Source organism: Alligator mississippiensis, chromosome 11 (genome assembly GCF_030867095.1).
Source record: "Alligator mississippiensis isolate rAllMis1 chromosome 11, rAllMis1, whole genome shotgun sequence".
Taxonomy (NCBI): Eukaryota; Metazoa; Chordata; order Crocodylia; family Alligatoridae; genus Alligator; species Alligator mississippiensis.
The window spans coordinates 59,805,360-59,832,933 of record NC_081834.1 but is presented as its reverse complement, the minus strand read 5'-3'; the positions used below and the strand labels follow the sequence as shown (position 1 = coordinate 59,832,933).

At 52.4% G+C, this 27,574-nt stretch overlaps 1 protein-coding gene and 2 long non-coding RNA genes across 5 annotated transcripts; all 3 read left to right on the top strand.

Moving 5' to 3' along the window:
* Positions 1-2,519: 2,519 nt before the first annotated feature.
* LOC132243889 (uncharacterized) lies at positions 2,520-4,209 on the top strand. Its single transcript, XR_009455461.1, has 2 exons — positions 2,520-3,111; positions 3,973-4,209. It is a non-coding gene; the product is annotated as an uncharacterized LOC132243889 (long non-coding RNA).
* Positions 4,210-7,342: 3,133 nt separating this feature from the next.
* LOC132243888 (uncharacterized) lies at positions 7,343-8,936 on the top strand. 2 transcript variants are annotated; one of them, XR_009455459.1, is made up of 3 exons: positions 7,343-7,542; positions 7,718-7,763; positions 8,200-8,936. It is a non-coding gene; the product is annotated as an uncharacterized LOC132243888 (long non-coding RNA). The 2 variants fall into 2 exon arrangements; XR_009455460.1 differs by lacking the exon at positions 8,200-8,936 and adding an exon at positions 7,901-8,027 and having other exon boundaries at positions 7,512-7,542.
* A 7,259-nt stretch (positions 8,937-16,195) lies between these two features.
* LOC132244159 (acidic leucine-rich nuclear phosphoprotein 32 family member E-like) lies at positions 16,196-23,579 on the top strand. 2 transcript variants are annotated; one of them, XM_059715197.1, is made up of 6 exons: positions 16,196-16,337; positions 18,542-18,691; positions 19,502-19,624; positions 21,100-21,265; positions 21,708-21,856; positions 23,280-23,579. In XM_059715197.1, exons 2-6 carry the CDS (start codon positions 18,632-18,634, stop codon positions 23,352-23,354), a joined length of 573 nt encoding a protein of 190 aa, XP_059571180.1. In that variant the 5' UTR covers positions 16,196-16,337; positions 18,542-18,631; the 3' UTR covers positions 23,355-23,579. The 2 variants fall into 2 exon arrangements, with proteins under 2 accessions (XP_059571180.1, XP_059571181.1); XM_059715198.1 differs by lacking the exon at positions 16,196-16,337 and adding an exon at positions 16,367-16,464.
* Positions 23,580-27,574: the final 3,995 nt, after the last annotated feature.

The following is a 27,574-nucleotide window of genomic DNA, read 5'->3' as shown; positions in this document are numbered from 1 at the left end:
CTGGACCCTCCCGCTGCCGTGAGTCTCTGCCCTGACCAGGGGTGTGTGGGGTCTGATCTGGGGGTCAGGGGTCTCTCCCCAGGTGCCCTACGCCCCTCCCACCTCCATGCATGGCATGAGATCCCGGGGGAGAATCTCGCTCCCTGCCGACTCCACGGGACCTGCAAGAATAAGGGAGGGGGTCGTGGGCTCATCCCCGATCACAGGGACAAACCAGAGTGTCGGAGGGCACCTGGGACCCTGAGCGGGAGGTGGGGGTTCACCTGAGATGGGTGGTAACAGCCAACCCCTGGCACCCCCAGGACCCAGGCCTGTGAGCCCTGCCCAACCCCAGGGCTCTGGGGGCTGCCATCCCTGCACCCTGGGGAGATGGGGAACTCGCTGCAGGTGAGCGGGACCCAGGCGGGCTGGGGGCTGTGAGGGAGACCGAGTGGGCTGGGCATGGCTGCATGGAGGGGTGGACCACAGGGACAAGGCTGGGGCTGGGCTGGGGGTTGGCGGGTGAATGCATGGCCGGAGGGACAGGTGGGGGCAAGAGGTGGCTATGTGTGCAGACAGACAGGCCATGGCGTGACGTCTCTCTAACCCGCACCGTCTCGTTTGCTGCAGCTGGAGCTGGAGGCGCTTCGGGCCCGGCTGGCACAGGCAGAGCAGGACATGGAAACTGTGCTGTCCTGGTAGGTGTGGGGCTGGGGAGGGAGCTGGCTGTTCCCGTTGTGCGGCACAGGGCTCGGGGCACAATCCCAGGGCCCATCCCACCTTCTGTGCATGTTTCTGCCTGGGGAAGGGGTGTTTTCTGGGACGGCACCATCCATCTCTCTCAGCCCAGTAATGGTTTTTTGTCTCCACAGCGCACGGCAAAGGGAGGAGCGGCTCCGGGTGAGTTTGCATGGGGCAGGGGTCCTCAGGGCTGTGGGGCAGGGGAGGGAAGAGGTTGAGGCCAAGCTTGGCCAGGCTGGGGGACATCCCAGAGGCTGCTGAAGCTGGAAGCAGAGTCCCGACACGTGGCGTGCGGGGAGAGGAGGGACCTGATGGGTGCGCAGGGAGGTAACGCTGGTGGGTGCGGGGCCCGATACGCTGGGCGCAGGCATGGGCAGGCTCTGACGGGCTGGGGCGATTCTCGTGCAGGCCCAAGTGGAGGCGCTGAGGAGCCAGAACCTCTTCCTGGTGCTGGCCCTCAAGGCGCAGAGGGAGCAGGGCTGCGAACAGGACAACAGCCCCACGGAGGTGAGTCCTTCTGCATGCCCCTGCCCCAGAGGAGGGGGAGTGTGTGTGTGCCTGTGTGTGCACAGGGCAAGGCTGGCCCCTGCTGTGCCAGCCCCACAGTGGAGGCGACGGGGGGTTGCCCTGGGGGGAGGGCTTGTGTGTGCGGCGCTGGGCACCATGTGAGCTGTGTGGATGGCACAATGGGACCGGTGGGGTGACAGGTCTGTGCTGCACTGACCTCCCCTGCTCCCTGGGTTACTGCCCCCCAGCCTCCCCACATACTCCACCACATGCCAGCGCTGGCCCACGGGCTTGATTTTCTCTTCACTGCTATGTTACTTTTTCATTTGCACCAGACTCCCATGGATATGGAGGGGATGGCGGAGGAGTGCTGGCCACCCTGGAGAGGTAAGTGGGGGACAGAGAGGGCAGGGTGAAGTGCGGGGCTGTCCTGGGTAGCTGGTGGGCTCTGGGCCAGACTATGGCATGTTGCAAGTGGTGCTGTTTGCAGGTAGGGGAGTCCTTCCTTCTCCGGTGCTGGTGGGGATGGATTCAGTCCAGGACCTGTTTCTGACCAGCTCCTTTTTGTGCAACCAGGAGCATTAGCCCCCGCCAGGAAACGGAGGCAGGGTCCCATGAGGTCAAGGGGACGCAGAGTTTGACAGAGGCGAGTCTTCGTTTGAGTGCTCGCCTCCATGACGGGCAGGGGTTCTGGAGAGAGGGGAGGCCGGGGCATGGGCTGGTGGAAGTGGTAGGGCTTGGGGGTTTGGGGTGTCTGCGAGGTGACCAGTGTCTCTGCCTCCCACCCCCAGTGCTGACACGGCGGCAGAGGGGAGGAGGCGAAGGTGGGGAGCACTGAGCAGGTGAGTTGCCAGGACTTCACCCCGGGGTTTGGAGGTCAGAGCTTCTGGCCCAGGTCAGGCCTGCTGGGACAGAAATCCCCGCTGAACCAAGTGTGAGAACCACGTACTGCTCCCAGTTGAGGAGACTCTCCTTTACCCCGTGGTTGTTCCTGGGTGTGAGCAGAGGGGCCGAGATCCAACCCCATCCCACTCACACTAGTTTCTTCTCACCTGGCCTGCACCCCACCCTGCGCGTGCCCTGATTCTGCCCTTCTCCCACAAGTTTCACCTGGCCTGGATGGTCCCATGCTGTTTTGCCCCCAGATGAACAGCTGAACTCCTCCCCTCCCCATGCCCCTCCGTCCTCCCTGTTCATGATGCATCTGCCACTGTGATGAGCACCCCTGAACTTTCACTACAGTTTCTATACTTCGAAAACAGCTTTGTATGTTTTAAAAAATATATTTTATCTAACCAAAGACATAAAATAGGTTGTTTAGGCTAAAAAAGATCGCTTGTTGCTTAGTTGTTTAATTGCTGGCCTCGCTAAAAAAAAAGCTATATCAACAAAGTCCCAGAAAAGGAAGGGGGGTTACTTGGGAGAGAGCTGGAAGGGGGGTTACTTGCTGGGCTTGCTACACATTTCATCACATCAACAAGTTTAACCTGTTACATAGCTATATAAGGCAGATGCCCACTGGGGTGGGGGTGCTTACTTTATAAACGATTGCCAAACACCACTTTCTACACAAAAATAAAGATTAAGTTAGATCCTTCACTCCTGTGTGTTTATTGACACAAGCGCACCGGACACGAACTCACTGTCCTTTGGAGACAACAATTTCTGGCGACCCAGATGGGACCCTAGCTGACTGCCTTGCCCGGTCCACCTTTTCGGCTCCGGCAACAACTGTGGACGGCGCGAGGGCCAGGCACCACCGACCTTATTCGTCGGAGGTCTGACCGTCTCCTGGTTGCCTGACGGAGTTGTGGAGGGGTACAATGGCGCAACGCTTGAAGGACCAACTTAATTGGGCGGGGCGAGGGAGGTTTCAACGGACTGGTGAGTACTTCTTTCCATATTTTGAGCAGGTTGGGGAAGAGACGGCTTTAAAAGTTCCGACCGTGTAGACGCCCTAGGCGAGTGAGATCGGGTGGCAGCCCCGTGAGCTCCCTTTGATCAGTTTGGTTCTGAGGCTGAGCGGCGGTCGCCGTCCGGTAGTCGGACAATGGGAAGTAACCAGTCCAAGATTCCACCCTGCAGTCCCTTAGGATGCATTTTGAAAAACTGGCCAAAGTTTGGAAGCGACCCTATGATGAAACAACAGATGATTCGGTATTGCAATACATGTTGGCCACAGTACCAACTTGCGGATGCTGCAGCCTGGCCGGAGAATGGGTCTTTGGATTATAGCACAATCTTGCAGTTAGTTGTTTTGTAGGCGCCAAGGGAAGTGGGATGAGATGCTTTATTAGAGGCATATATGACTTTGTATAGGGATGGGGTTACACAGAAGTCGTGTGGGATATTTAGGGGAAGCGGGGTAATGGCTTTACAGGGGGTCACCACAGTATGTCCGGAGGAGCCGGAGGAGGGAGACGTGCAGTTGCTAATTGCTCCCATGGCTCCCCCATCTCATCCTGTGAGCCCTGCGTCACCACAGGGGACTTCCACTTTCTGCGCAGAAATAAAGATTAAGTTGGATCCTTCACCCCTGTGTGTTTATTGGCACAAGTGCACCAGGCACGAACTCACTGTCCTTTGGGGACAACAACACCAAGTCTCTGGACTCGGGCCTGCACATAGGATGCCCGCCAAAAGACTTTGGCACAAATTACAAATGGGCACCCACAGACTCCCCACATTGGCATTGGGAAACGGTCCTATACTTCCCATCCCACCCTGCAATTCCACCATCTCTAGGTCCTTCCCATGGGAACAGCACTGAGAGAGAGTGCATTTGGCATCTGCCTTTCACCCTCTTCAACGTGGGGACATCCTACAACACCTTTGTGGCTACAAGTTCCAGACCTCCAGCATGACAGCGCTCCAGCACTGTGCCCTGACCTGTCGGCAGTGGATTGATAACCGTGTGTCCTTTCATATATTTCGATGTGATATTTTTCTCTGTCTCTCTTAGTAAAGGTGGTTCTTGATGAATGTGCTCCACGTGTTTTGTTTGCCCCCGTTTCCCCATGGGTGAGGTGAGACAGGGGATTCCCTGCTTTCGTGGGTGCTGATTTCTGTGAAATCATGAAGGGTGCAGAGAAAGGGAAGAGGTGCCTAGCCATGAGAGCCTGAAGTCAGTCAGATGTCGGGTTCTAGATGAAATAAGATCGGAAGAGGCTTGTGCTCTGTCTGTCTGTCTGTCTATTTGGAAAGCTTATGCTCTCAATGCATATTTGTCTTATTTAATTAGCTGATAAAGGTGCAACTCTACCTTGCTTTATTACTGAAGGAATCAATGGCCCATTTTTCCAGGCACTGCGTGGCATCCTGCTTACGCTGCACAGCGGTACAGCCTCAGCATCTCCACCTCATCACATTGGCATGCTCCAAGGATGTGGCCCCCAGCAGTGCCACAGCAAGGAGGGGGGCAAGTGGGGCGACTGCCCTGGGTGCCGAAGCGAAGGGGACGCCGAGAGGCGCTCCCCAGCTGGGGCGGGAGCAGGACGGAGCCGTGAGGGGCTTATCTGGGGAGATGGGGATGGGAAAAGGGTGGCTTCTGCCGCTGCATACACTCCTGGCAAGCATGGGGGGGTGCCCCCCCGATCTGTGCAGGGGGCTAGGGCGGGCTGCCACTGCGGGGTTTGTCCCAGGCATCAAACTTTGGTGCTTCGGCACTGGCCTCTAGGGTGGATCTACCTAAGCCACGTTCTGGGTTCCAGATCTCCGGGAGTCTCCCCAGCCTGGGCAGCCCCTCCTCCCAGCCTAACTCCTCCCCTGCTCAATTTTCCTTCCTTCCTCCTCTTTCTCCCTGTTATACGTTTAATTAGCTCATAGAGCATACTGTTATGTATGCATGTGTCATGGGGTTGTAATTCCTGGGTTCATCCTGTGCCTCAGGGTACCTGCTGGTTGTTGCTGGGGGCTGTAGGGGCCAGAAAGAAATATTTATTCCCCTTAAAGGCAGAACCTGGCCTCTGATACAGTGCTCAGTTCTTGGTTTGGGGCCTTCCTTTGAAGCCTCAGAGAGCAGCTGGCTATTTCCAAGCTGAAACATTAAGGAAAAGGGGGGTAGCGGCAAGATGACACAAAGTGATTTCAGGTGGGAAAGACCCAGGTGGAGTGCGAGGAACTACAGAAGGATCCTGCATGATTGAGTGACTGGGCAATGAAATGGCAGATAAAAATCCAGCATTGATAAGTGTAAAGTGATGCAAATGGGCAAAAATAACCCATGCTTTACCTATTATGGGCTCTACATGAGCTGGTACCACACAGGAAAGAGATCTGGGAGTAATTGCGGACAGCTGGATAAAAAATACCAGCTCGATGGCTAAAAAATACCAGCTGGATGGCTAAAGAAGAGAATTGTGAATGAAACAAAGTCTCAGGATTCCCCTTTATAAACCCATGGTGCCCCCACACACTGAAGACTGTGCCCAGGTCTGGTCCCCGCATCTCAAGAAGGAAATCAAAGAACTAGAGAGGGGCACCAAGAATCATGAGTGTCACAGAGGGGCTTCCTTCCACATGAGAGCCGGTAAAAGAGGCCAGGTCTATTCAGTTTAGAAAAGACCTGCTTGAGGGGGACCATGTGAAGGGTTTACAAGATACTAAATGGGGAAGAGTAAGTCAATAGGGATTTATTATTGACTCTCTTGCAGTACAAGAACTGGGGTGCCAGGATGAAACTAGTAGGGAGTATGTCGAAAGCAAACACAAGGAAGTTTTTTTTCACCCAGCAGGTCATTAGAGTGTGGGACCCGTTGTACCAGATGTGGTGGAAACTGTTCAAACAGGGATTGGACATATTCTTGGAGGAAAGGGGCATCAGTAGGTATTGAGCACAGGAGTGAGGGGCACGGCCTCTGAATCAGGGCTTCCTAGACCTTAAATGCTGGAGGCTGCAAGTGAGAAACCATGGATAGCCCTGGTCAGACACAGTTTACTCTCCCTTCCAGCATGTGCTGTCTGCCATGGTGCGACACAAGAGACTGGGCAAGACAGACCTGTGGTCTGACCCGGTATATAGCACTTCTGTGCTTAATTCAGTGTGGAGGAGATGGCTTGGTGCCGTGAAGGAAGGAGCTGGTAGTCGGGATCCAGGACTCCTAGGTTTCATCAATAGATCACTAGTTCTGGGATCCAGGACTCCTGGAAGTTTCATCCTAGCAGCTTGGCTAAAATGCTAGGGGGCCCCAGCATCAAAAGCCTACGTTCCCTCTCTGCAGCTACATCCCCATGGGTTTGCTCCCCCCAGAGTAGTTCATGCCCTGAGTGCAGCCAGGCAGGGTCTGTTGCCCCCTTATGAGCTCACAAGGACCCTCCCATTCTGACCTCACCATGACGTCACTCCCTGACTACCTCCTAGGGCCCAGGGACCCTCAGGTGGGCAGTTGCCAAGAAAGAGGTGGAGGAGAGAGGTTGTTATATCTTCTGCTCCACCAACCTGGCAACTTACCAGCATGGATTTTCTGGTCAAATCCATCCTGGTTTTACTCGTATCTCAAGTGGGCTTTTGGCTTTGCAGGTACGTTGGGGGGGGGGGGGGGGGGCAGAGGGGAGGAGGCTTCTGGGCTTTGCTGGATGTCTCCTCCTCTCCTTTCTGCTCCATGTGTCAGGATGTTCTTAACCCTCTTGTAGAGGCAGGGGAAACACCCTGGAACTGGGTCAATTAAGGCAGTTTCCTTGAGTCTTCCCAGGGATAACTGTTCCCCTGGCATGGTTTAGTACCCGCCTCGGGGTTGGGGCTTCAAGCCCACTTTCTGGAAATGGGAGGCTCCTCCCTAGCTTGCATCTGCGGCCGTATGTATGACTGAGGGCAGGCGAAACTTGGGGGCATCTTAACACCAAGTCTCTGGACTCGGGCCTGCACGTAGGATGCCCGCCAAAAGACTTTGGCAAGATCTGAAGCCCCTGGCGGGGGTGGAGGATGTTTGCCAGTTGTAGGGCCACTTATGGTTTGGACTGACTCATGAATTTAGACTCGATTCGGCTGGTTTGGCTTGCAACATGAAACATTTCTTTAAAAAAACCCCGAACTAAACAAAACAAAACCTGTTTTTAGAGGCGTTGGGTGTCGGCTGCAACTGATGCCGGGGATGGTGACAGGGCTGTGCTAATGCTCCTGCTGGGACGACAGGCTCCTGGCTAGAGGGTCTTGTCCCTCTGCTCAGGGTCCCCGTTGGGATGGTGGGACCTGCCGGGCGGGCACCAGTTCTCCGGCCCTGTGGGGTCCAGGGAGCTGCCCTCTAGCCCGCTGCTCTCTGTGTGTGCAGACCGTTCGTCGGAGGCTGAGGCAGATACTGGGAAGAGCCAAGCTGGGAGGTGAGTAGCCTCGGGCCCTGGCCTGGGGCAGGAAAGAGCACGGCCCCCTGCCTCCTCCCAGCCGACAGGAGCCACGGAGGAGCAGCCAGGGCCCCGCTCACAGGCTGGGGGTGCCAGCTGGGGAGGGGCAGAGTCTCCCCAGGCCCACGCCAGCTCCTTCCTCTCTCCCTTACAGCAGCTTGGGGACACGTGGAGGAGACACCACCACGCCAGTGCACACAGTAAGCACTGCCCCGTGCCCCTGCAGCCTCCCGGGGCCTGAGAGACCCCTTTCTGCCAGGGATGGGGCTGGCTCAGGAAAGGGAGGAGGGGAGGGGGCAATGCAGCCATAGGAGATGTCCTCCTCTTTGTCCTGCAGCTGCCCCATGCCTGGGCACAGGCTCAGCCTCGAGCGCACACTGCAGCTGGTGGAAAGGAGGCTCCAGCACATGACCTGGCACCTGATGAGATCTGAACCCGTAAGAGCTGAGAGGGGAAGGTGCGGGGTCTCTGAGGGGGCCTGTTCCCAGAGGGGAATGGAAGCCATGTTTTCTGTGGTCTTTGGGAGGACACAGCCCCGCCCCACGTCCCCCAGGGTCTGGACCGTGTGGGGCGGGGTGGAGGAGACGTGCCCTGCCCCGCATCTCATCTCTGCCCCTCGTCTCCTCTCTGCCACAGGCCCAGACCTGCATGTCCTGCACCATCCTGGATCTCCGAGGAGCCCGAGGAAACGGAGGACCCTGACGCTGCCTTCATGCAACCTCCCAGCCATGCTGCCGTGGGGGATGCCTTCATGGGGCCGTTGCCGTTGGCCTGCCTAAGGGAGACCTTTGTGCTTTTGCAGGAAGATGGCGTGGCTCTCCCCAGCCCAGCCTGGCACCCCCCTAAGTCCCCACCAGGACAGGCAGATGGGTGTCAGAGTCAGCCCATGCCTGTGCCAGTGCTGGAGCTGGCAGTTGCCCGGCATCTGGGCTTACACATCTGGTGCCTGGAGCTGCAGCGCCACCTGGGCCTCCCCAGCCCGGATGCCAAGTCACTGCCCGTCTGATCCCCCCAGTGCCGCTCCGGTGCCCCCGTCCCACATACGCTGAGAGACGCCGGCTCTGGAAGAGCATCTCCCGCACCCCTCGGGATTCCCGCGCAGCCCTGCGGGTCTCGCACCCGCTGCCCGCCCTGCCTGAGGAGGCGCCACAGTGTGAGGAGGCTGAGGCCGTGAAGACAGAGGAGCCTGGATCCAACCCACGGGATAAGGCCGCGCGGCCTCCGGGATTGGACACCCAGGAGCCCTGTGTCTGCCTCCCCAAGCCCTTGCCCTGCCGGGCCCTGAGGCTCATGAGCCTCCCTGAGGCTGCCCTGAGCCAGCCCGCGCCCCATGCTGACACCAGTCTTTCCAGCAGGGGAGCCCGGAGACACAGCCTCCACTGGCCCGCGGGTCCGAGGGGATGGCTCCGTGTGGGAAAGAGACTCCCTCAGCCGCCCAGGGCCATCCCCGGGGGAAGCCTTGCAGCACGGCTGAGCCAGAGAAGGGCCCAGAGCACCGCCACCCCCCCCCTGAACCCCTGCAGGCCACTGGGGTGCACCAGCCTGCAGTGGAAGCTGCACCTCCTGGCCCCAGAGCCTCCGGGCAAGCAGGATCCTGCAGACACCACCGTGTTGCCAGGGGAAGCCAGCACCAAGGTCCCAGACCCATCTGAGGATGTTTGTGCTTCCCAGGAGGCGTCGGAGCGGCACCTCATGGGGAAGCAGCTGCAGGAGGTGACTGAGCCAGGCCCGGCCTCTTGCCAAATGCCCTCAGGGGCAGAGACTGATCCAGGAAAGGAGGACCTGTCCCACCCGTGGCGCACCACCAATGGAAGTGCAACAAACAGCATCAGATGCCTCCTTCCCACCCCAGTGAGAGGCCGCCATGGAGGAAGGGAGCGGTGGAGCCTGGAACAGCCCAGGAAAGGCACCCAGCTGCCCCCTGCCTGGCACCCCAGAGGGCAGAGGGGGGCACCCAGCGGGCAGCCAGTGGCAGCTGGGAGCCGAGAGCTGCATCAAGCTGGTGGGCAGGCGCCTGACCTCCCCTACGTCTGTGGCCTGGAGGGAAAGCCAGCCCGTGCGGTGTGGCCGGGAGACACTGGGCAGCTTGGTGCCAGCTGCAGCCTGAAGGAGCTTCAGGGGCTGCTCCAGAAGATCACAAGGGTCATGGCAAGAAGCCCCAAGGCCTCAACAAGCTCCATGGCTGGTGCAGGAAGGGGCCTCCAGCAGCACAGCCTTGAGACCAGCTGGGAACGGGATCAACTGGTCTCCCAGCTGCCCCCAGGCTCAGAGATATCCCCGGGGACCGATGTCCCATTATCCCAGACCTCCATGCCTGCGTGGAGGCACCGACCAGCCTCAGTGCTGCCCCACAAGCCAATCCACAAGCCTGGTGGGGAAAGCGGGATGGGACCCAGGCAGGGGAGACCCCCTGGCTCCAGCCAGCCCCAGCAGGGAAAAGCGACCCGTGCTAGCAGCTCGAGGGCTGTGGCAAGAGAAAGCCTAGCCGGCACCCCTGGAGACACCAAGAGGCTCCCCAGGGAGAGGGGACGGGGTGCAGGGCCAGGCCTTTGGCCGTGGAAGGAAGGAGGGAGGGACCAAGAAGTGCCCTGTGGGGGCAGCCAGGCCCGGACCCAGGCCAGACCATGTAGAGCCCCCTGACTGGGCGCAGCTCCTGGCCTCCATCCTGACCTCCCTCCGCGCTCATGACCTGCAGCTCCAGTTTGTTGCTGACCTGCTGAAGAAGCAGTGCCCCCAGGGTGTCAGTGCCATTTGCCCCCACCAGGCCCCTGTGCCAGCTGCCTTCTCCACTCAGCTGGATGTCCAGGCTCAAGGCCAGGTCCGCGCCCACAAGATGAGCCTGAGCTACAGGCTAGATGCCCCCGGCGGGCCAGCTCAGGAGGGGCCGCCCACAGGGGGCTCCCGGGGGACACGGAAGGGGGTGAAGGGTCAGGCGAAGGCAGGGACATCTGAGCAGGGCCTGGACAATGCCACGAACGTCTGGCTCCGCACATCCCAAGCCCCGGATGGGGTCTGTCAAATGTGTGGCAAGAAGCAGCAGAGGAAGCCAGGTGGCTCTTTGGGCCCTGGCGGCTGCCAGGGACCCCTTGAAGAGCCTCAGCGCTCATCTCCAGGGGACCCCTTGGGTCCTTCCAATCTGGACCAGAAGCCCCTGGAGAGAGGGAGCCAGAGGCAGGACAGGAGGCTGAGGAGACCTTCCCACCAACGACCCCAAACTGTCTCCGTCAGCACCAGCACCACGCATTTCCCCCCCGCAGCAGATGCATGGAGCCACTTCTCTCCTGGCCACCAAAGAAAAGAAACGCCAGACCAGGTCCCCATTGGTGCCCAGAGAAAAGGTCCCTTTGTGCCGCCGCTTCCTGAGGTGCCTCCAGCGCACCTTCTCCAAGCCCTGCCTCACCACGAGGGCCCGGCTGTCCCGGGATCCACGGAACAAGGTCCCCAACGTCAGGCTCACAAAGCCTCCCTTGCGCCATCAGGCCTCCAAGGTGGCGCCCCATTGGCACCTCCCAGTCCCCACCTGCCTGCTGGGAGGGACACCCAGGAATCCACCTTCTCCCTGGGCTCGGGCAGGTGCTCGCCCTCCTGGTCGTCTTCTTCTAGGGCACTGTTAGCTTTTCCCATCTGCATTACAAATGGGCACCCACAGACTCCCCACAGTTGGCATTGGGAAACGGTGGTATACTTCCCATCCCCCCCTGCAATTCCACCATCTCTAGGTCCTTCCCATGGGAACAGCACTGAGAGAGAGTGCATTTGGCATCTGCCTTTCACCCTCTTCAACGTGGGGACATCCTACAACACCGTCGTGGCTACGAGTTCCAGACCTCCAGCATGACAGGGCTCCAGCACTGTGCCCTGACCTGTCGGCAGTGGATTGATAACCATGTGTCCTTCCATATATTTCGGATGTGATATTTTTCTCTGTCTCTCTTAGTAAAGGTGGTTCTTGATGAATGTGCTCCAGGTGTTTTTTTTGCCCCCGTTTCCCCATGGGTGAGGTCAGACAGGGGATTCCCTGCTTTCGTGGGTGCTGATTTCTGTGAAATCACGAAGGGTGCAGAGAAAGGGAAGAGGTGCCTAGCCATGAGAGTCAGTCAGATGTCGGGTTCTAGATGAAATAAGATAGAAAGAGGCTTGTGCTCTGTCTGTCCATATATTTGGAAAGCTTATGCTCTCTATGCATATTTGTCTTATTTAATTAGTTGATAAAGGTGCAACTCTACCTTGCTTTATTACTGAAGGAATCAATGGCCCATTTTTCCAGGCACTGCATGGCATCCTGCTTACACTGCACAGCGGTACAGCCTCAGCATCTCCACCTCATCACATTGGCATGCTCCAAGGATGTGGCCTCCAGCAGTGCCGTAGCAAGGCGGGGGGCAAGTGGGGCGACTGCCCTGGGTGCTTAAGCAAAGGGGACGCCAAGAGGCGCTCCCCAGCTGGGGCGGGAGCAGGACGGAGCCATGAGGGACTTATCTGGGGAGATGGGGATGGGAAAAGGGTGGCTTCTGCCGCTGCGTACACTCCTGGCAAGAATGGCCAGCTTGAATGCATCGAACTAATCCAATCTTCTTCTAAAAGCTAAGAAATATTGATGTGCTGATAGGAGAGCCATCAGGCATTGGAATAAGCTACCCATATTAGTCGTGGAGTCTAAGCAATCGAGCAATGACAGAGCCTGCTGTGGTATTAGCCCCCGCGGGAGCTGCCGCAGCATCTGGGAGCCCAGCCTGAGACACCCAGGGCTGGATCTGCAGGAGGGCCAAGCACCTCTGGTCTCCAGCAACTTCAGCTGGACCTGGGGCTGCTCAGCCCCTCTGGAGATTGGCTCTGGGATGACGCAACACTTGGGGGCCCCAACGCCTCATGGGAACAGGCCCATCCGTGGCTCACGGCACCACCCCCCCAACCCATATGATGTGGCCAGGTAGGTGGAGACAGGGCGGCTGTTCCTCCGGCACAGGACCAGGGGCAGGACCAATGGCTCACGGCAGGAAGGGACCCTACAGGTGGCATCAACACGAAGATGCCTCTGGAGTTGGATCAGTGAGGAGGGAATTGGCGTTCCACCATTCAATGATATTAGGGATTAATAACGCAAGTCTAAGATTACAGAAACTACCGTTAACTTTGAATTCAAGAACAATTAATGTATCCTACCCTAACATTACCTCAAAGAATTCAACCTAGACCACTGTTAGGGGATCAAGTACCATTGATTATATGTTCATTAAAGCTTTTGACAGTACAGATGGAATTAAACTTTGGGAGAAATTGTTGAATTATGGGATTGACCCTTCTCTTTTGCACCTGCTGATAGAATATTACAAAGATACATGGGTCCAAGTTAGCAGGGGCCTGAGGGTCAAACTTGCACAGAAATTTCAGCTACAGAAGGGGGTTGGTGAGACAAGGATGTATTTCGGCCCCTTTGTTACATGAATGACATTATCAGAAACATGCAGGATGCTCATTTTCACCCCCCAAAATTACTAGTAATTCCAATTCCTGTTTTGATGTACGTGGATGACACCATTATATTGTCAAGAACCCCCATTGGGTTACAGAGAGCAATTACAACTTTTCAGTATCTTCTGTGGACAGAACAATTTAAAGATAAATTATGATAAACCCAAAATAATGTCTTGGGGAAGCTGTTTGATGCAATAACCATGGAACACGCGGGGAAGTGAACTCAAAGTTGTTAAAACCTATGGGTACTTGGGTACGAGGTTTACAGTTTTTCCATCATGGAAACAAACACCACGTTCAGTCGTTTAGAACTGAGGCAGCCCAACCAGTCGTGGCTATAAAGAAACTGTATGAGACCACAGCAGGAGGATCATCAGTCTAAGATCCTGTATTAGTATATCAAGTCAAAGTTGAATCTCAGATCCTATATGGCGCTGAAGTATGGGGTTACGCTGCCAGTAACCATGTAGACGTATCTCAGAATAAGTTTCTTGGAGCTCTTTTGGGTCTTCCTCCAACTCTTTTTTGAGATTAGAGATGGGATTAGATTCTACAATCTAAGAATTGGGCGGGGGGGGGGGCGGGGAAGGTATTTACAGCTGGATCTCAACAATAAATGGTGATCCTCTTTGACTAGACTCAGGACTGAAGAGCTGCCTACAACTGTTTTGGCTGAGTGTCGACTTCCCATTCCAAGAGCCCAACTCCACTAGGAGCTCTGGAAGCGATCCATTAGGTTTTAAAATGTTCTTCATATGACAACGTATGGAGAAAGTATCTATCACCATTCTTGCAGAAATACTTTTCAAACAGAGAGAAATTAATCTGACTTTTCCAGCAAACAGATCTATACTTAGTAAGCCGTCTTGCAATTTTTGCTTATAAGGCTACAGCGATCAGAGCTAAACGTTCTTTACTGTTGATGAGGCTGATAGTAAAATCAAATACAGTGATAAAGTGCGAGTCAATTGTAGGCCTATCTATAACATTTTTATAGATTCATGACCTGATTTATCACTATATTTCTATTCGATTACGTTAATGTCCGGAGTATGAATAATAAACGTTTATTTCCAATGGTTAGCTATATTTTATTATTACATTTGTATTCGTTATTTTTTGCTTAAATTTATTTTTTATTATGGTTGCATGTTTCTCATGTTTTTGGGAGCATGGCTTTCAACCACAATCCTTAATAAATTTAATTGAAGTTGAATTGATCTGTAAGGAGGGCCCACAGCTCATGTCTGAGGGTTTGTGCTGCTCCTGCCCTGCCAGTATCACCCACTGCATGAGGGGTTATGGGGTAGGAGCACGTGTTGCTTCCCTGCTGGCTCTGCAGAAGAGCCGCTCCCTTCGCATAAAGCGGGTCCTGAGAGCTACTTCCCCATCCATCAGCTCCACTCCCATCCCACCCAGGCATTTCAGGGTTTAGTCACCCTCCAGGAGACCAATGTAAGTGGGAGGGGCTAGCCTAATGCCACAGCCCTTCTGCGCGGCAGCCACAGACCACAGGGCCCCTGAGAGCACCTCGAAGTACTTGCTGCCTTAGGGCACGCACAGAGGAAACAAAAGTTCCCATTTACATCGACGCAGCTCCGTTTGTTTGCATGACCCAGGATTTTCCGTTTCTTTAAAGTCCATTTAGCACCTTAAAATAACACTACTCAGAGCCTGACTCCAAAGACTTGGAATTAATCCCCTTCGCCACGAGGGGGTGCTGCGTTCGGCCTCTGGTGTCCCGGTACGTTCTTTTTTACTCTTAACGATAAGTATGAGAAGTTAAGCGCAAGAAAAACATAATAATAAGTTTTCTGCAAGTAGTTTCAAACTTTGGAGGGAGGGAGCAGTTACATGACTCCCTTCAATACTGCAACCTGAACTTCAGCACGTTCCCTTTCAGAGCCACGACCAGAAGTCCAAGGGCAGCAAGACGCTGCCTGCCAGACCCGACACCCAGGCTACGCAGCATCCCAGGTGGGTTTATTTCCTTGACACCCACATTGTTTGTTAACTGCTGCCTAGGGCTTCACGGCCCAATACCGACTGCAGCCTAAACTCTGGTCTTCTTGACAGGTCAAATCTCTGCCGCTCATTGACCCCGACCGCGCTATTCTCTGTCCTTCGAAGCTTCACCGCTACCCCCGACACACGCCTGCAGTCCTCGTCTTCACGGCGTCTATTGTGTCGGGGCTCTCGTCGTACCAGTCCCTCGCACTAATCAAGCACGCCAGTCTGCGTTGCCCGTTCCCCCTAAACCCGAGAGATGGCGAGGCCACAAGGCTGGCAGGAGCCAACAGCTCTTGGGATTTGGCAGCCTTTCTGAGCACGTCCGCTGCCCTTGCACACCCCAACAACCGGGTATTTGCACAGCACTGAACTAAACCCACGGCTCTCCAGTTTCCTAGACGTCAGGCGTCCCTTTCGGCGCCCCTCAGAAACTGCCCATTTCACCCGAGTGGGTTTTTTTTGTCACAAATCATTTTTGCCCCGTCGCAAAGCGCTGAGAAAGCCCCCAACACCGCAAGGCTTTGAACTGTTGATTCCTGTATGAAAGCCCCCACGTTTCTCCTCTGGTGAATCAGGCGTGCACGCCGAACAGGGCTAAGCACTACCCGGCACGCGCAGCACCCGCGAAAGCGACACCCCAGACGCCGCGCGCCCCAATCGAAACAGAAAGCCTTCGTTTGGGAATCAGGACCGGAAGCCAGCAGGTCCCAACAGCACCCCTCCTCTTTCAAGCCCCTTGCACAAGTATCTGCCAGCTCCTTGCTGCAGTTTTCACTAAACACAGTGTTATCTTTAGCCCGTCATTCGGCTAATCTCTGCCTTCGCACCGAACACCTAGACACGTCCCTTTTTCTTTTCTAGCGCCTATAACACCTCATTAATCTGCTTCTATCCGCCCAGCCCTAACCCCACCGACCAAACCACCCAACCGCGTCACACGTAATAGTGCCCAGCCGCTGCCAACAGTCGCATTTAAGAGCTCGGAGCCTCGACGGGCGTCCGGCGGAGCCAATCGGCCGCCGCCGCGCCGCTCCTCCAATGGGAAGCGGCGTAGCGAGAGGAAGTGCTCGCCCCTTCCTTGGCCCCACCTCGCCGGCCGCGGGGGGCGTGTCCTGGGCGAGGGGGCGCGGCGCGCCATGGCATGGAGGCTCAGTGCGCGCCCGGCCGCTGAGCAGCGCGGAGCTCCGGCCGGCGGCGGCGGCGGCCCAGGTCTCCCTGCCCGCGCGGGCTCGGCCGTGGAGGTGATGAAGCGCGTGGTGCTGGAGCTGAGGAACCGCGCGCCCGAGAAGGTGAGCTCGGGGCCGCCATGTCGCGGCGGTGCCCGGCGCTGCGCGTGCCCCGACCCGGCATGGAGCAGCCCCGGGCCCCAAAACACCCCTCCTCGGCGTGCTCCTTACTACGCAGTTGTGCCTTGTGGTGCGTTCTCCTAATTATTCACCTCCTGACCGCGTATTATTATTATCATTATTATTATTGCAACGATCAGATTGTTTTTGGACGGGCCAAGGCTTCTTCTGCCCCCTGCGCTGCTTGTAGAAAAGTGAAGGAGGGCTGGAAGCCCCTGCGCGGGGCACGGGCTCGCTGCGCTCGCTGCTGCGGGCATCTGTTCTCGTTGTTCGGCTGATTTTCGGGGAATTAGGAACTTGCTTTTCTTTTCCGCCTCCCCCTTTTTCCTTGGGTGATCTCCGAGTCTGGGTCCTCCCCCGCGATGCGCCCGCCATCAGTTTCTCGGTTGTGTTTGGGGGTGAGTTTTGGGGGGGACGTGTTAAAGTATCCTTGTTAAAAATAAATGAATAAATGGACAGCTGCTTTTCTTCGGGGCGGGGAGAAGCCCGAAGTCGCGTGCCCCCCGCTCGCCCATCCCTCCCGCGCTGGCGTTGCTGGCAGGACGGGTCTTCAGTTATTTTTACCTTCTCGCTGGTGGAGGTTGCGAACAGGTCGTAGCGGCACCGAATCCATCTTCAAAAAAAAAAGGAAAAAAAAAAAGACCCCTTTTTTTCCACCCCCACCCCCCGAGGTGGCTGTAGGCAGGGGGTATCTGATGCATGGTTTTTCCCCCTGCTGCGTAGGGAAAGATTGTGGCCGCGCTTTGCTTTTTAGGAGAGGGTCGTGGTTTTACTTAATCTCCTGTAGTAACTTCATTGACTGCAGTGCCAGCTGCATGGAGAGCAGGCTGATTAACAGCAGGGAAGCGGAGGCTGCAAGCAAGTTGAACTGGGCCAACAAATGATTTGTCGCTCCAGCAGATGTTTTTGCATTTAGGTCAGTAAGGACGCTATCGACTGGCGTGTCTTGCTCTCCCCAAGAATAAAGTCCAGATAGGTTGATATTGCAAAGTGCTTTTACTCCACCCCGGCCTGGGTGACTGACGGCACAAAGATTCCCTGCATAAAAACTACTCCGATAAACAGTGTATTTCTTAACAAGTTGACTGTCGGATTCTTTTTTTAAAGCCTTTAAACTGTGGCTGGAGTTACCCCACCCCCCCAAAATGGTTTCAGTCTTTCCCTTTTCTTCAGGGCAAAGCCTGAACAACTTTGGGACTTGGAAACCACGAAACAATTCAAAGCTGGTCTCTCTGGTCAGCGTTTTCTGCAGCAACATGAAATAAGATTGTAAACCTGAAACAAATGAGCAGCTCGTGCCCACCAAAATAACTCAGAAGTCGCCAGTGAACAAGTGACTTTTTTAGTCCTCTCTACAAATGAATCTTTCAGAGCTGAACTTCCCAGACTGGTGTTGCGTTTAATCCTTTTTGTTTGCAGCCGGATTGGTAAACTAGCAACTGTGGTCAACCCACCGTTGGGGACATGGAGGACGGACAAGCAGAAAATGGATTTTTGCCTACAAGACGTTCAGCGACACAGAGTAAATGCATCTAGAATGAAGAAGCAAATGCTTCAGTCTGGTGCATTATTAACCTATGGTACTCTCTGCCTCAATATTTTGAGGGTCAAAGCTATAGGGTTTGCAAGAGGATTTGGTGCTTTTTTCTGGCAAGCGAGGCTATACCCCCTTATTTTAAATAGTGAATGGGAATATAAACCCTCATCTGGGCATGAAGCAACCATTAAGTGATGGCTCTGGAAGGAAACTATATAGGTAGGTCATTCTGTAATTGCCTAGTTGGCTTCTGGCTCCTTGCTTCTTCTGATGCATCTGTTCCGGCTTTCATCAGAACCAGGACCGTGGGTTTTTGTCCGGCCCTGTAAAGGACTGCGATTGTGAACTCTGTCTTGGTGGTTGTGCTTTCTGAAGCCAGCATGTTAACAGAAATAAATTAAGTTTTTATCTTCTGGTTCTCTGTGATGGTGCTTCATACTCTGTTTACTTCCTCTCAAGGTTGATATGGTCGATGAGTTCAGACAACTCAAGTTCAGGTCGTCCCAGATGACAGGTAAAGCCTGTCGTCAGGCTGCTGGTTTGACCCGAATTGCTTGCTTGGTTGAGGGTCCCTATTAAAGTAATAAGTGACGTTCTGTTTTGTTTCAAGGTGACAGAGTTAGTGCTTGATAACTGCTGATCCAGCAATGGCGAAATTGAAGGTCTGAATGACTCCTTTAAAGAGCTGGAGTTTCTCAGCATGGCCAACGTAGAGCTGACATCCCTGGCCAAGCTCCCCACCTTGAGTAAGCTCCGAAAGGTATGCATCTTCAGACAAAAACCCATCGGTTCTCTCCTGCCAAAGTTGTATACCTTGAAACACAGCAACAGTTAAACTACTTGCGTATTTCCATAGTCACAGTCACGTTTGCATCTCATTGAAATGTTTTCCTAAACATTGCGAACTTAAGAATTAAGTCTTTAAGACCCTGAATGTAATTAAAGCTGGTTTCAAACATTAATGAGCCAAAGTACTGAAAAAGCATCACTTGAAAACTGTTAACGATGGCCATCCCAGTCTGTTGTAAAGAGAGGGGGTCGGGAGCAGTCGCATTAGGTGAAGTGCTGAGAACACTGAAATCATTGTTCGTTACCTGTAAGGAACCAGTTTCAACCTAGTCTGTTGACCTAAAGCCTGTACGAAGATCCAATGCTCTGTTTCACATCCCCGTGTAAAAAATAAAGCCTGGAAATATTTTAAGTTTGCATCATACTAAGTATGCTAACTGAACAGTTGGGATCGGTGAGATCACTTGCCGACTTACAGTAGAACATGATTGAGTGTCTGTCGGCACCCAAGTATGAAACTAGTTAATGAATTATCACTCTCAAGTGCAGGTGTGAAGAGCTTCTGAAATAAATGTTAGGCTCTAAAGAGACGTACATGTGATCAACATGGGTTGCTATGTTTTTAACCAGATTTCATTTTATGCAAGTAATCTGAGGTTTTACGGGCTGTACAGGAAGTCAATAGTCTTGTGATGCATTTGTTCTTTCAATAAAATACAGGCTCTTGATTTTGATAGCAATCAAACCAACCATCTAATTATCCAACTTTTGTGCGCTGTAGCTGGAATTGAGCGACGACGTCATTTCGGGAGGCCAAGAGGTCCTGGCAGGAAGATGTCCAAATCTCACACCTCTAAATCTAAGTGGCAACAAAATCAAAGATCTCAGCACTGTGGAAGCCCTTGTAAGTACAAAGTCAGATTCTTAGAAGATTGCAGTGTGTTAAAGAAGTCAGAATCTTTCTAGCATTATAAAAGAAAAATAACAATAATTTTATCATTGAATGCAAATGTAAAGTTTGTAAGTGCCTGACGATAGAAGGTCATTGCAAGTAGAAGGGATAAGTACAACAAACACAGTTGAAATAGGAAATCAATAAAACACAAAAAGATAATAAACAAGATGGCTTTAGTGTGACATTCAACAGAACTGAACAGTATGCAAAAAGTAAAACTCTCACTATTTCCCAAACCTTGGGTAGCTTTTTGTTGCCAGTTCTGGCAACATTTGAATCTTCTTTTTTCTGAATTTCTGTATCCCACTTAGGCCAGTATTGATTACTCCTATTGCAATACATGCATCATCTGATGGTTCATTAGAGACAGACTTGTAAAGACACTGTAGTAATCAATTTTGTGTCAGCCGTGGGGTTTACAGGAGGAGATGTATTCAAACTTGTGGTCTGTCAGCGATAGTTCTGTATTCCCCCGTATTTGTTTTCAGTGGTTAAAACGCATTAAAAGACACCGTGATTTCTTTAATAACAACCGATTTCTGCGGAAAAAGAAGTGAAACTGCTTGGTTAGTAAATGAAAGGTATCCACAAGACCATTTTTAACAAGTGGTTTGTGGCCTAGTAAAAACAGTTCACAAATTTTTAATTAAGTTTTTGGAAGCAAGGTGCTAATCTTTATGATTAATTTTGCTGTTCTTATTACTAAACACAGGCTAAACAAGTGTTTTAGAAACTTGGTAATGATAGTCTGCCTTGCATCTCACTGGTTCGAGTTGTCACAGAGATAAAATTGTTTCTATTTAAGTTAATTATACTTGTTGCATACTTGTTTAAGTGCCAAAACTACCCTCTGAAAGTGGTGTCTCTTACACATGGCCCCCAAAACCGCAATTTCTTAGTATCACTGAAGTATTGAAAAGAACACCTCAAGCAGCTAATGATTATAATGGGCTACAAAACCCAGATCTCCTACTCCCTAAGCAGGATTACCTCTATCAGCACATCCCATAGCTGCCCCATTCAGGCCATGGAAAGCTGTCTGTCCACCAGGCATGGTAGGATTGGTGCTGGGACAGTTGGCTGTGCTGACCCCAGAGAATGGGAGAGCCCTGGGTGATTAATAGGATCATATGGGGCTTCCAGAAACAAAGACATGCATCTTAATGGGAAGTAACCTGGGTCACAGCTATTTCAAAAGCAAGTGTAGAGGGAGAGGTGGTATCTCTGGTCTTATGGGGAAGGAACTTTGACTGTCAGCACCAAGACTTCTTAAATGAACTCTGGACAATGGGGAACAGCAAAGGAGAAGAGAAGGTAGTAGGTATACGTAGTAAAATCAATGACATTTAGGAGGCAACAGTCCAGTACTTGGAGGTACCAAATAGTTATTTCATCTCAGTGAGTCATTTTTCATTCATTTTCAGCAAAATCTCAAAAACTTGAAGAGCCTGGACTTGTTCAACTGTGATGTCACAAACCTGGAGGATTACAGGGAAAGCGTTTTTGAGCTGCTTCAACAGATTGCCTACCTAGATGGGTTTGATCAGGAAGATAACAAGGCCCCTGACTCGGAAGACGAGGATGATGAAGGTAACGTCTCTAAACATGCAGTCATGAGTTATGCCATTCAGTCGGTATCTAAATATAAAATTGGAACTAGAGTGACTGTGCAACTGCTGGAGCACAAATCAGCTACATTTTTGAAGTGTAGGCCAGTATCAAATACTGCTTCTGTTGAGTAATGAGGGCGGGGGGAATGCGCTTGCAAACAGTGTAGTCATGGGTGCTGTGCACAGTTAAAGGAGAGTTGCACGTAGGAAAACATGAGTACAAATCTTTTTACTGAGACATAACTATATAAAAGCAGTCGTTTTATTGCTGATACCAAAAGCTTTTGCTTTTTTTTGGACCCGTCATTTTCATATTTGATTCTGTAGCTCATTCGGTTTTTAGAAGCTTATTTAAGATGAGTTTACAAACAAGCCTTTGAGGTTTAAGTGAAGCTGTAAGGAATTGATTACCTGCCTTTCAGGAGGGGATGAGGAGGATGAAGAAGATGAAGATGAAGCTGGTCCACCAGGAGAATACGAAGAAGATGAAGATGATGCGGGTTCAGATTTGGGGGAGGGTGAAGAGGAGGAAGAAGTTGGTCTTTTATACCTGATGATGAAGGAGATCCAGGTAGGACTTTCCCTTTTCTACTGTAAGACTTAGGATTTCCTTGACACTGTCTGATTATACATGTGTAATAATTTAAACTTCTCTAAGCAGAACCGTGTAAATCCACTATCAGATGTGAGCCATAGGCTACTTTAGAGAGAGACCTTTTACTATCAAAAAAGTGCGTTGCAGTAGGAGAGCCACTTCTCTTTGGTGTTCTGCATTGTCTTGCTCAGTGAAATGCTTCAAGGTTCATTACTGCGCTGCCTTGAAGAATTAGTGTTGTTATCTACCAGGTCACCAGGTCAGATTTTGAGGAGAAAAACCCCCTTCCAAAGCTAAAAACGAAATCTCATTTGAGGATCTGAGTAAGAACTTGGCAGTAATTCTTTGAGAAAATGAACGAACACTTGATTGGTGGGGGTGGCAATATTGGTAGAAACCTCAATATACTTAGTGGCTTCTGTGTACGGCGGCTGCCAGGAGGTGAAGAACTGCAGCATGGGCTAAAGAAATTGGGAACTAAAGTACTCCTAATGTTACCACAACACAGCTTGGTAACAGAGGAAGGACTCCTTTCATTTGTTGTTGCTGGGGAGTAGGCAGTAGCCAACATTAAGCACACACGGTTCAGAAAGTCCCGTCTTAACAATTTCAGTATATTTTGGAAAGGGAAAATGAGGACTGGAATCAGCATAATTATACACCAGCTAAACCTGAACTTGAATAAATCCAGCAAAAGCACATCCTAAATTTACGTGTCGGTTAAAGATGAAATTCCAGAATGAATTGCTAAATGCCTTTAAACTTTTACCAGATGTTGTAAAGCATTTCATTTGGCAGATAATATATTTGCAAAGATATTTACCTATATGCAAAAAAAGCTTTAGTTTGTCCTCAGTTCCTGCTATTGCACTTATACTACTGGAGATCTTGGTGTATGTGTGTAACATTTCTAGGATTTCATGTAGCCAAGCCAAGTGGCCTAAATTTGTCCAGTTACCCCATTTATAAAGCAACTTTTGTTTTGTTTCGAAACAAAACAGCTCTGGATGTATAAACTCTTTTTTCTCCCTTCTTGTTTGACTTCCGTTACCGACAAAAAGGGTTCTTCTCAGCTGTTGCTGTTGTGGGCCACTGAATTTTGTAATGCTCTTCTTGAGACATTTTCACAGCTAGTTGGCATAATCATTAGGTCAGAAGTAACAGCAGAAAAAGACTCTAATAAAAGACTCCAGCCTTGGTTTTGTACATCTTTGCTAACCTGATAAGTGTAATACAGTAAATTGGGACTCTGGTCTGTACAAATGTCTAGTAATAAAAACAAATTAAACATGATCTTTAAACCTCAAAGTGCTGTTTTAATCTTCTGCAAAGCACATGTCATTACAACCTAAGCATATGGTAGTTTTTAAAAAATCTCTTAATGTTCTGTATCTTGAAGGATGAAGATGATGATGACGATTACGTCGAAGAAGGTGGCGATGAGGGGGAAGAAGGCAGGTTCTGCAAAGCGTGAAAGCTGTTTGTTTTGTTTTTTTAAACAACATGTCCATTCTTTTGGCATCTGTAAATTAGCAAATCTCAGCTTGCTGCCATTGTCAGCTTATGGCACATCTGTTCAGCTCATCTGTTTAACACCACGTAACCCTTGGATGAAATGGGCAAAAAAAATCTTTTACGTTTAAAGGTGTACTTGGTAGTCCTGTTTGTCTGAGACATAAAGACATACCAAAAACTAGAACTCTTGGTTTCAAAATGATACCTTTTATTAGACCAACTGGGAAATGGCATTTTCTCCCCAACGGGGAGAACCTTGTTGGGGAGCTGGACACAGGGTCCAGTGTGTCATTAATCAATGCCAGCCTTGTGTCACCTGCAGCTATAATCCTGGGGAGGAGGACCCTTACCATTCAAGGGGTGGGGTGCCCACCATTTGAGGTACCTGTAACACGTCCCTACATCGAGCGGAGAGGCTGTGGGATGTGCATAGACGCGAGTGTGCTGGAAGGGGCTCCTGTCCCCATCCTGGCGGGACGTGATATTATGGAGCTAGAATACCTGCCCAGGGAGGAGGGCCACCTCCTAGAGCTAGAGCCAGAGCCCTACCGTGTTAATGTGGTGACCCGTGAACAGAGCGGAAAGGCTAAGGCGGGAGGAGTGGAAACTTCCCAGGGCCTGGTCACCCAATTGGCTACAGAGGCAGAGGGGGAGGAAGGAGAGACTCTGACTCCCTCTGACTGCAAGCAGCCCCTGGCCATTGAGGAAACCAGCGACCTGGAGGTGGGGTTAAGTGACAGTCCCGGGGAGAAGTCTGGTCAGTCAGTGGCAGAGGAAACAGACTCTTGGGGAGAAGTTGGAGGACGCCCCTGAGGGTGGGGGTGCACTACTTACAGGAGCACCTGAGCTCCCTGCTGATTGCTTAGCGGGGCAGGAGGAGTTCACGCAGGAGGTTCTGGCGGACCCCAGCTTGGAGGAACTCCGGCAGAGGGCTCAGGAGTCGGAGACGGAGTTCACCCCAGAAAAGAGGGAACAGGTGGTCTGGGACAAGGGACTCCTTTATCGGTCGTGGATACCGAAGAACCTGGCCAAGACCTGGGAGCCCTCTCGCCAGCTCTTAGTACCTCGAAAATTCAGGCAACAATTGCTTTCCTCAGTTCGTGATTAAGCTTGTGCCGGTTGCATGGGCAGGGAGCGGACGCGCCAGCGGCTACAGGCGAACTTCTCTTGGCCCAGAACGTGACGGACTACTGCAAATCCTGTGAGACGTGTCAGTGGATGGGCAAGAGTGGGGGCAAACAAAGAGCTCCCCTACAGCCTCTCCTGATCATCGAACAACCTTCCTACAGAGTGGGTATAGACATTGTGGGCCCGCGGAGACATCGGACCCACAGAGGGAAGAAATCCTGACTCTGGTGGACTTTAGGACACGGTACCCGGTGGCAGTTGCCTTAACCTCCACTGAGGCACCCGTAGTTGCGAATGCCCTGACTAACATCTTCTTCCAGCTGGGTTTCCCCTCCGAGATCCTGACTGACCGGGGTGGGAACTTCCTGGCCGAGGTGATGAAGTGCTTGTGGGAGTGCTGTGGGGTGAAACACCTTAAGACCACAGCCTACCATCCTCAGACAAATGGGCTGATGGAAAGGTTTAATGGGACCTTGAATGGGATGCTAAAGGCCTAGGTGGCCTCTAATCCCAATGACTGGGATGAGAAACTGCCACATCTGCTCTTTGCCTACCAGGAGGTGCCCCAGGAGTCCACTGGGTTCTCGCCATTCGAGTTGATGTTCGGGAGGCGAGTTCAAGGTCCTCCCGACTTGGTGAGAGAGGAGTGGAAAGGGAAGATCCCTTCCACAAAGACCTGTGGTGGAGCACGTGCTTAACTTTTGTCAGAAACTGACTGACATGATGAAGGTGGCACGAGACTCCCTGGCCCAGGCGCAGGAGAAGCAGAGTGTCTGGTATGAGAAAAAGGCTCGCTTGCGTACCTTCGAGCGAGGCAACAAGGTCATGGTGTTCCTGCCACTAAAAGCGCACAAGCTGCAAGTGGCCTGGGAGGGTCCCCAGCTCATCCTGGACAGGCTGGAGGATGTGAGTTATGTGGGAAGCAAGAGCAGGTCACAAAAGACGCCTAAGGTAGTGCATGTGAACATGCTGAAACCCTACATCGACTGAGGGGAGACGGTGTTCTGGGTTTCCCCAGCTGACAGCTCACCCAAGGACCCGGAGGAGCCGGTTGTGCACGGTGACTGGGATGAAGAGGCAGGGATAGAGGAACTCCACCGGCCGGATCATCTGCTGTCCCAGGACAAAGAGAAGCTGCTCACCGTACTCAAGGATTACGAGACAGTGTTCTCCAACAAACCAGGTAAAACGCACCTGGCCGTGCACACGATAGACACAGGTAGTCATCGCCCTATCCAATCCCGACCCTACACAATCAATGCCAGGGTGATGGAGGAGATAAAGCGGGAACTTGCACAGATGAGGGAGTTAGGGGTGATCCGGCCTTCAACGAGTCCCTGGGCCAGCCCGGTGGTACTCATCTGGAAGCAGGATGGCACCATTCGGTTCTGCGTGGACTACAGAAAGCTGAATGCCATCACCACCCCCGATGATTCATAGATTCATAGATGTTAGGGTCGGAAGGGACATCAATAGGTCATCGAGTCCGACCCCCTGCATAAGCAGGAAAGAGTGCTGGGTCTAGATGACCCCAGCTAGATACTCATCCAACCGCCTCTTGAAGACCCCCAGGGTAGGGGAGAGCACCACCTCCCTTGGGAGCCCGTTCCAGACCTTGGCTACTCGAACTGTGAAGAAGTTCTTCCTAATGTCCAGTCTAAATCTGGACCTCTTCAGCCTCTGCAAGAGAAGGTTGAGAGGTGACCTTGTGGCTGCCTATAAGTTCATCACGGGGGCACAGAAGGGAAATGGTGAGGTTTTATTCACCAAGGCGCCCCCGGGGGTTACAAGAAATAATGGCCACAAGCTAGCAGAGAGCAGATTTAGACTGGACATTTGGAAGAACTTCTTCACAGTTCGAGTGGCCAGGGTCTGGAACAGGCACCCAAGGGAGGTGGTGCTCTCCCCTACCCTGGGGGTCTTCAAGAGGAGGTTAGATGAGTGTCTAGCTGGGGTCAGCAAGGGGGAGATAAAGATTATTTTGAAAAACATTAATTTTCTCACAATCTTTTCATGATTCATTTTTGCTTGCTTGCTTGAACCCTGGCTGCCTGGCACCTTGAATGGTGCATATCCTGGTGCAGGGCAGGACCACTCAGCTCGGCTGTGTCTGATGCAGCTCCCAAACTCAGATGCTCCAAACAAGCTAAGGGTGCAGCAGAGGATTGTAGCCAGGACAAGCAGGGTCTGTAATGCCTCCTGACAAGTGCCCTGCCAAACGCACCCCCGTGAGGCTTGTACAAAAAGGATGTGGCCAAGTTGGAGAGAGTAAATGGCTGTGGGACTGGGGGGCAGGATTTGTAAGGAGAGGCTAAGGGAACTGGGTGTATTGAGTTTGGAAAAGAGAAGACCGAGAAGGGATTTGATAGCAGCCTTTACCTACCTGGTACGGTTAAGGGCTTGCAGACCAAGCCCTACGAGAAGAGACTAGGGCACCTGGACCTTTTCAGCCTCCGCAAGAGAAGGTTGAGAGGCGACCTTGTGGCTGCCTATAAGTTCATCACAGGGGCACAGAAGGGAATTGGTGAGGCTTTACTCACCAAGGCGCCCCCGTGGGTTACAAGAAATAATGGCCACAAGCTAGCAGAGAGCAGATTTAGACTGGACATTAGGAAGAACTTCTTCACAGTTCGAGTGGCCAAGGTCTGGAACAGGCTCCCAAGGGAGGTGGTGCTCTCCCCTCCCCTGGGGGTCTTCAAGAGGAGGTTGGATAAGCATCTAGCTGGGGTCATCTAGACCCAGCACTCTTTCCTGCCTATGCAGGGGGTTGGACTCCATCATCTCCTGAGGTCCCTTCTGGCCCTAACACCTATCAATCTGTACCTGCAGGGTGGTTTCAAGGAGCACAAAGCTGGACTGCTCTCAGTGGCCACATATGAAAGAAGAAGACATAATAGGCTCAAAGTCCTGCAAGGGAGGGTGAAGTTGGATGTTAGTAAAACCTCCCTCCTTATGAGGGTGGTGAAGCACTGGAACTGGTTACTTAGAAGAAGCCTGTGAACATATGTTCACTGCCTTCTCATCTGCACCTTGGTTGAAGATTAACAAGAC

Excerpts from the sequence above, each read along its gene's own strand:
- LOC132244159 (XM_059715197.1), top strand. The coding sequence starts at position 18,632 with ATGGCCAACGTAGAGCTGACATCCCTGGCCAAGCTCCCCACCTTGAGT. Across the intron at positions 18,692-19,501 it reads CCTTGAGTAAGCTCCGAAAG|CTGGAATTGAGCGACGACGT; the intron begins GTATGCATCTTC and ends TGTGCGCTGTAG. Across the intron at positions 21,266-21,707 it reads GGAAGACGAGGATGATGAAG|GAGGGGATGAGGAGGATGAA; the intron begins GTAACGTCTCTA and ends CCTGCCTTTCAG.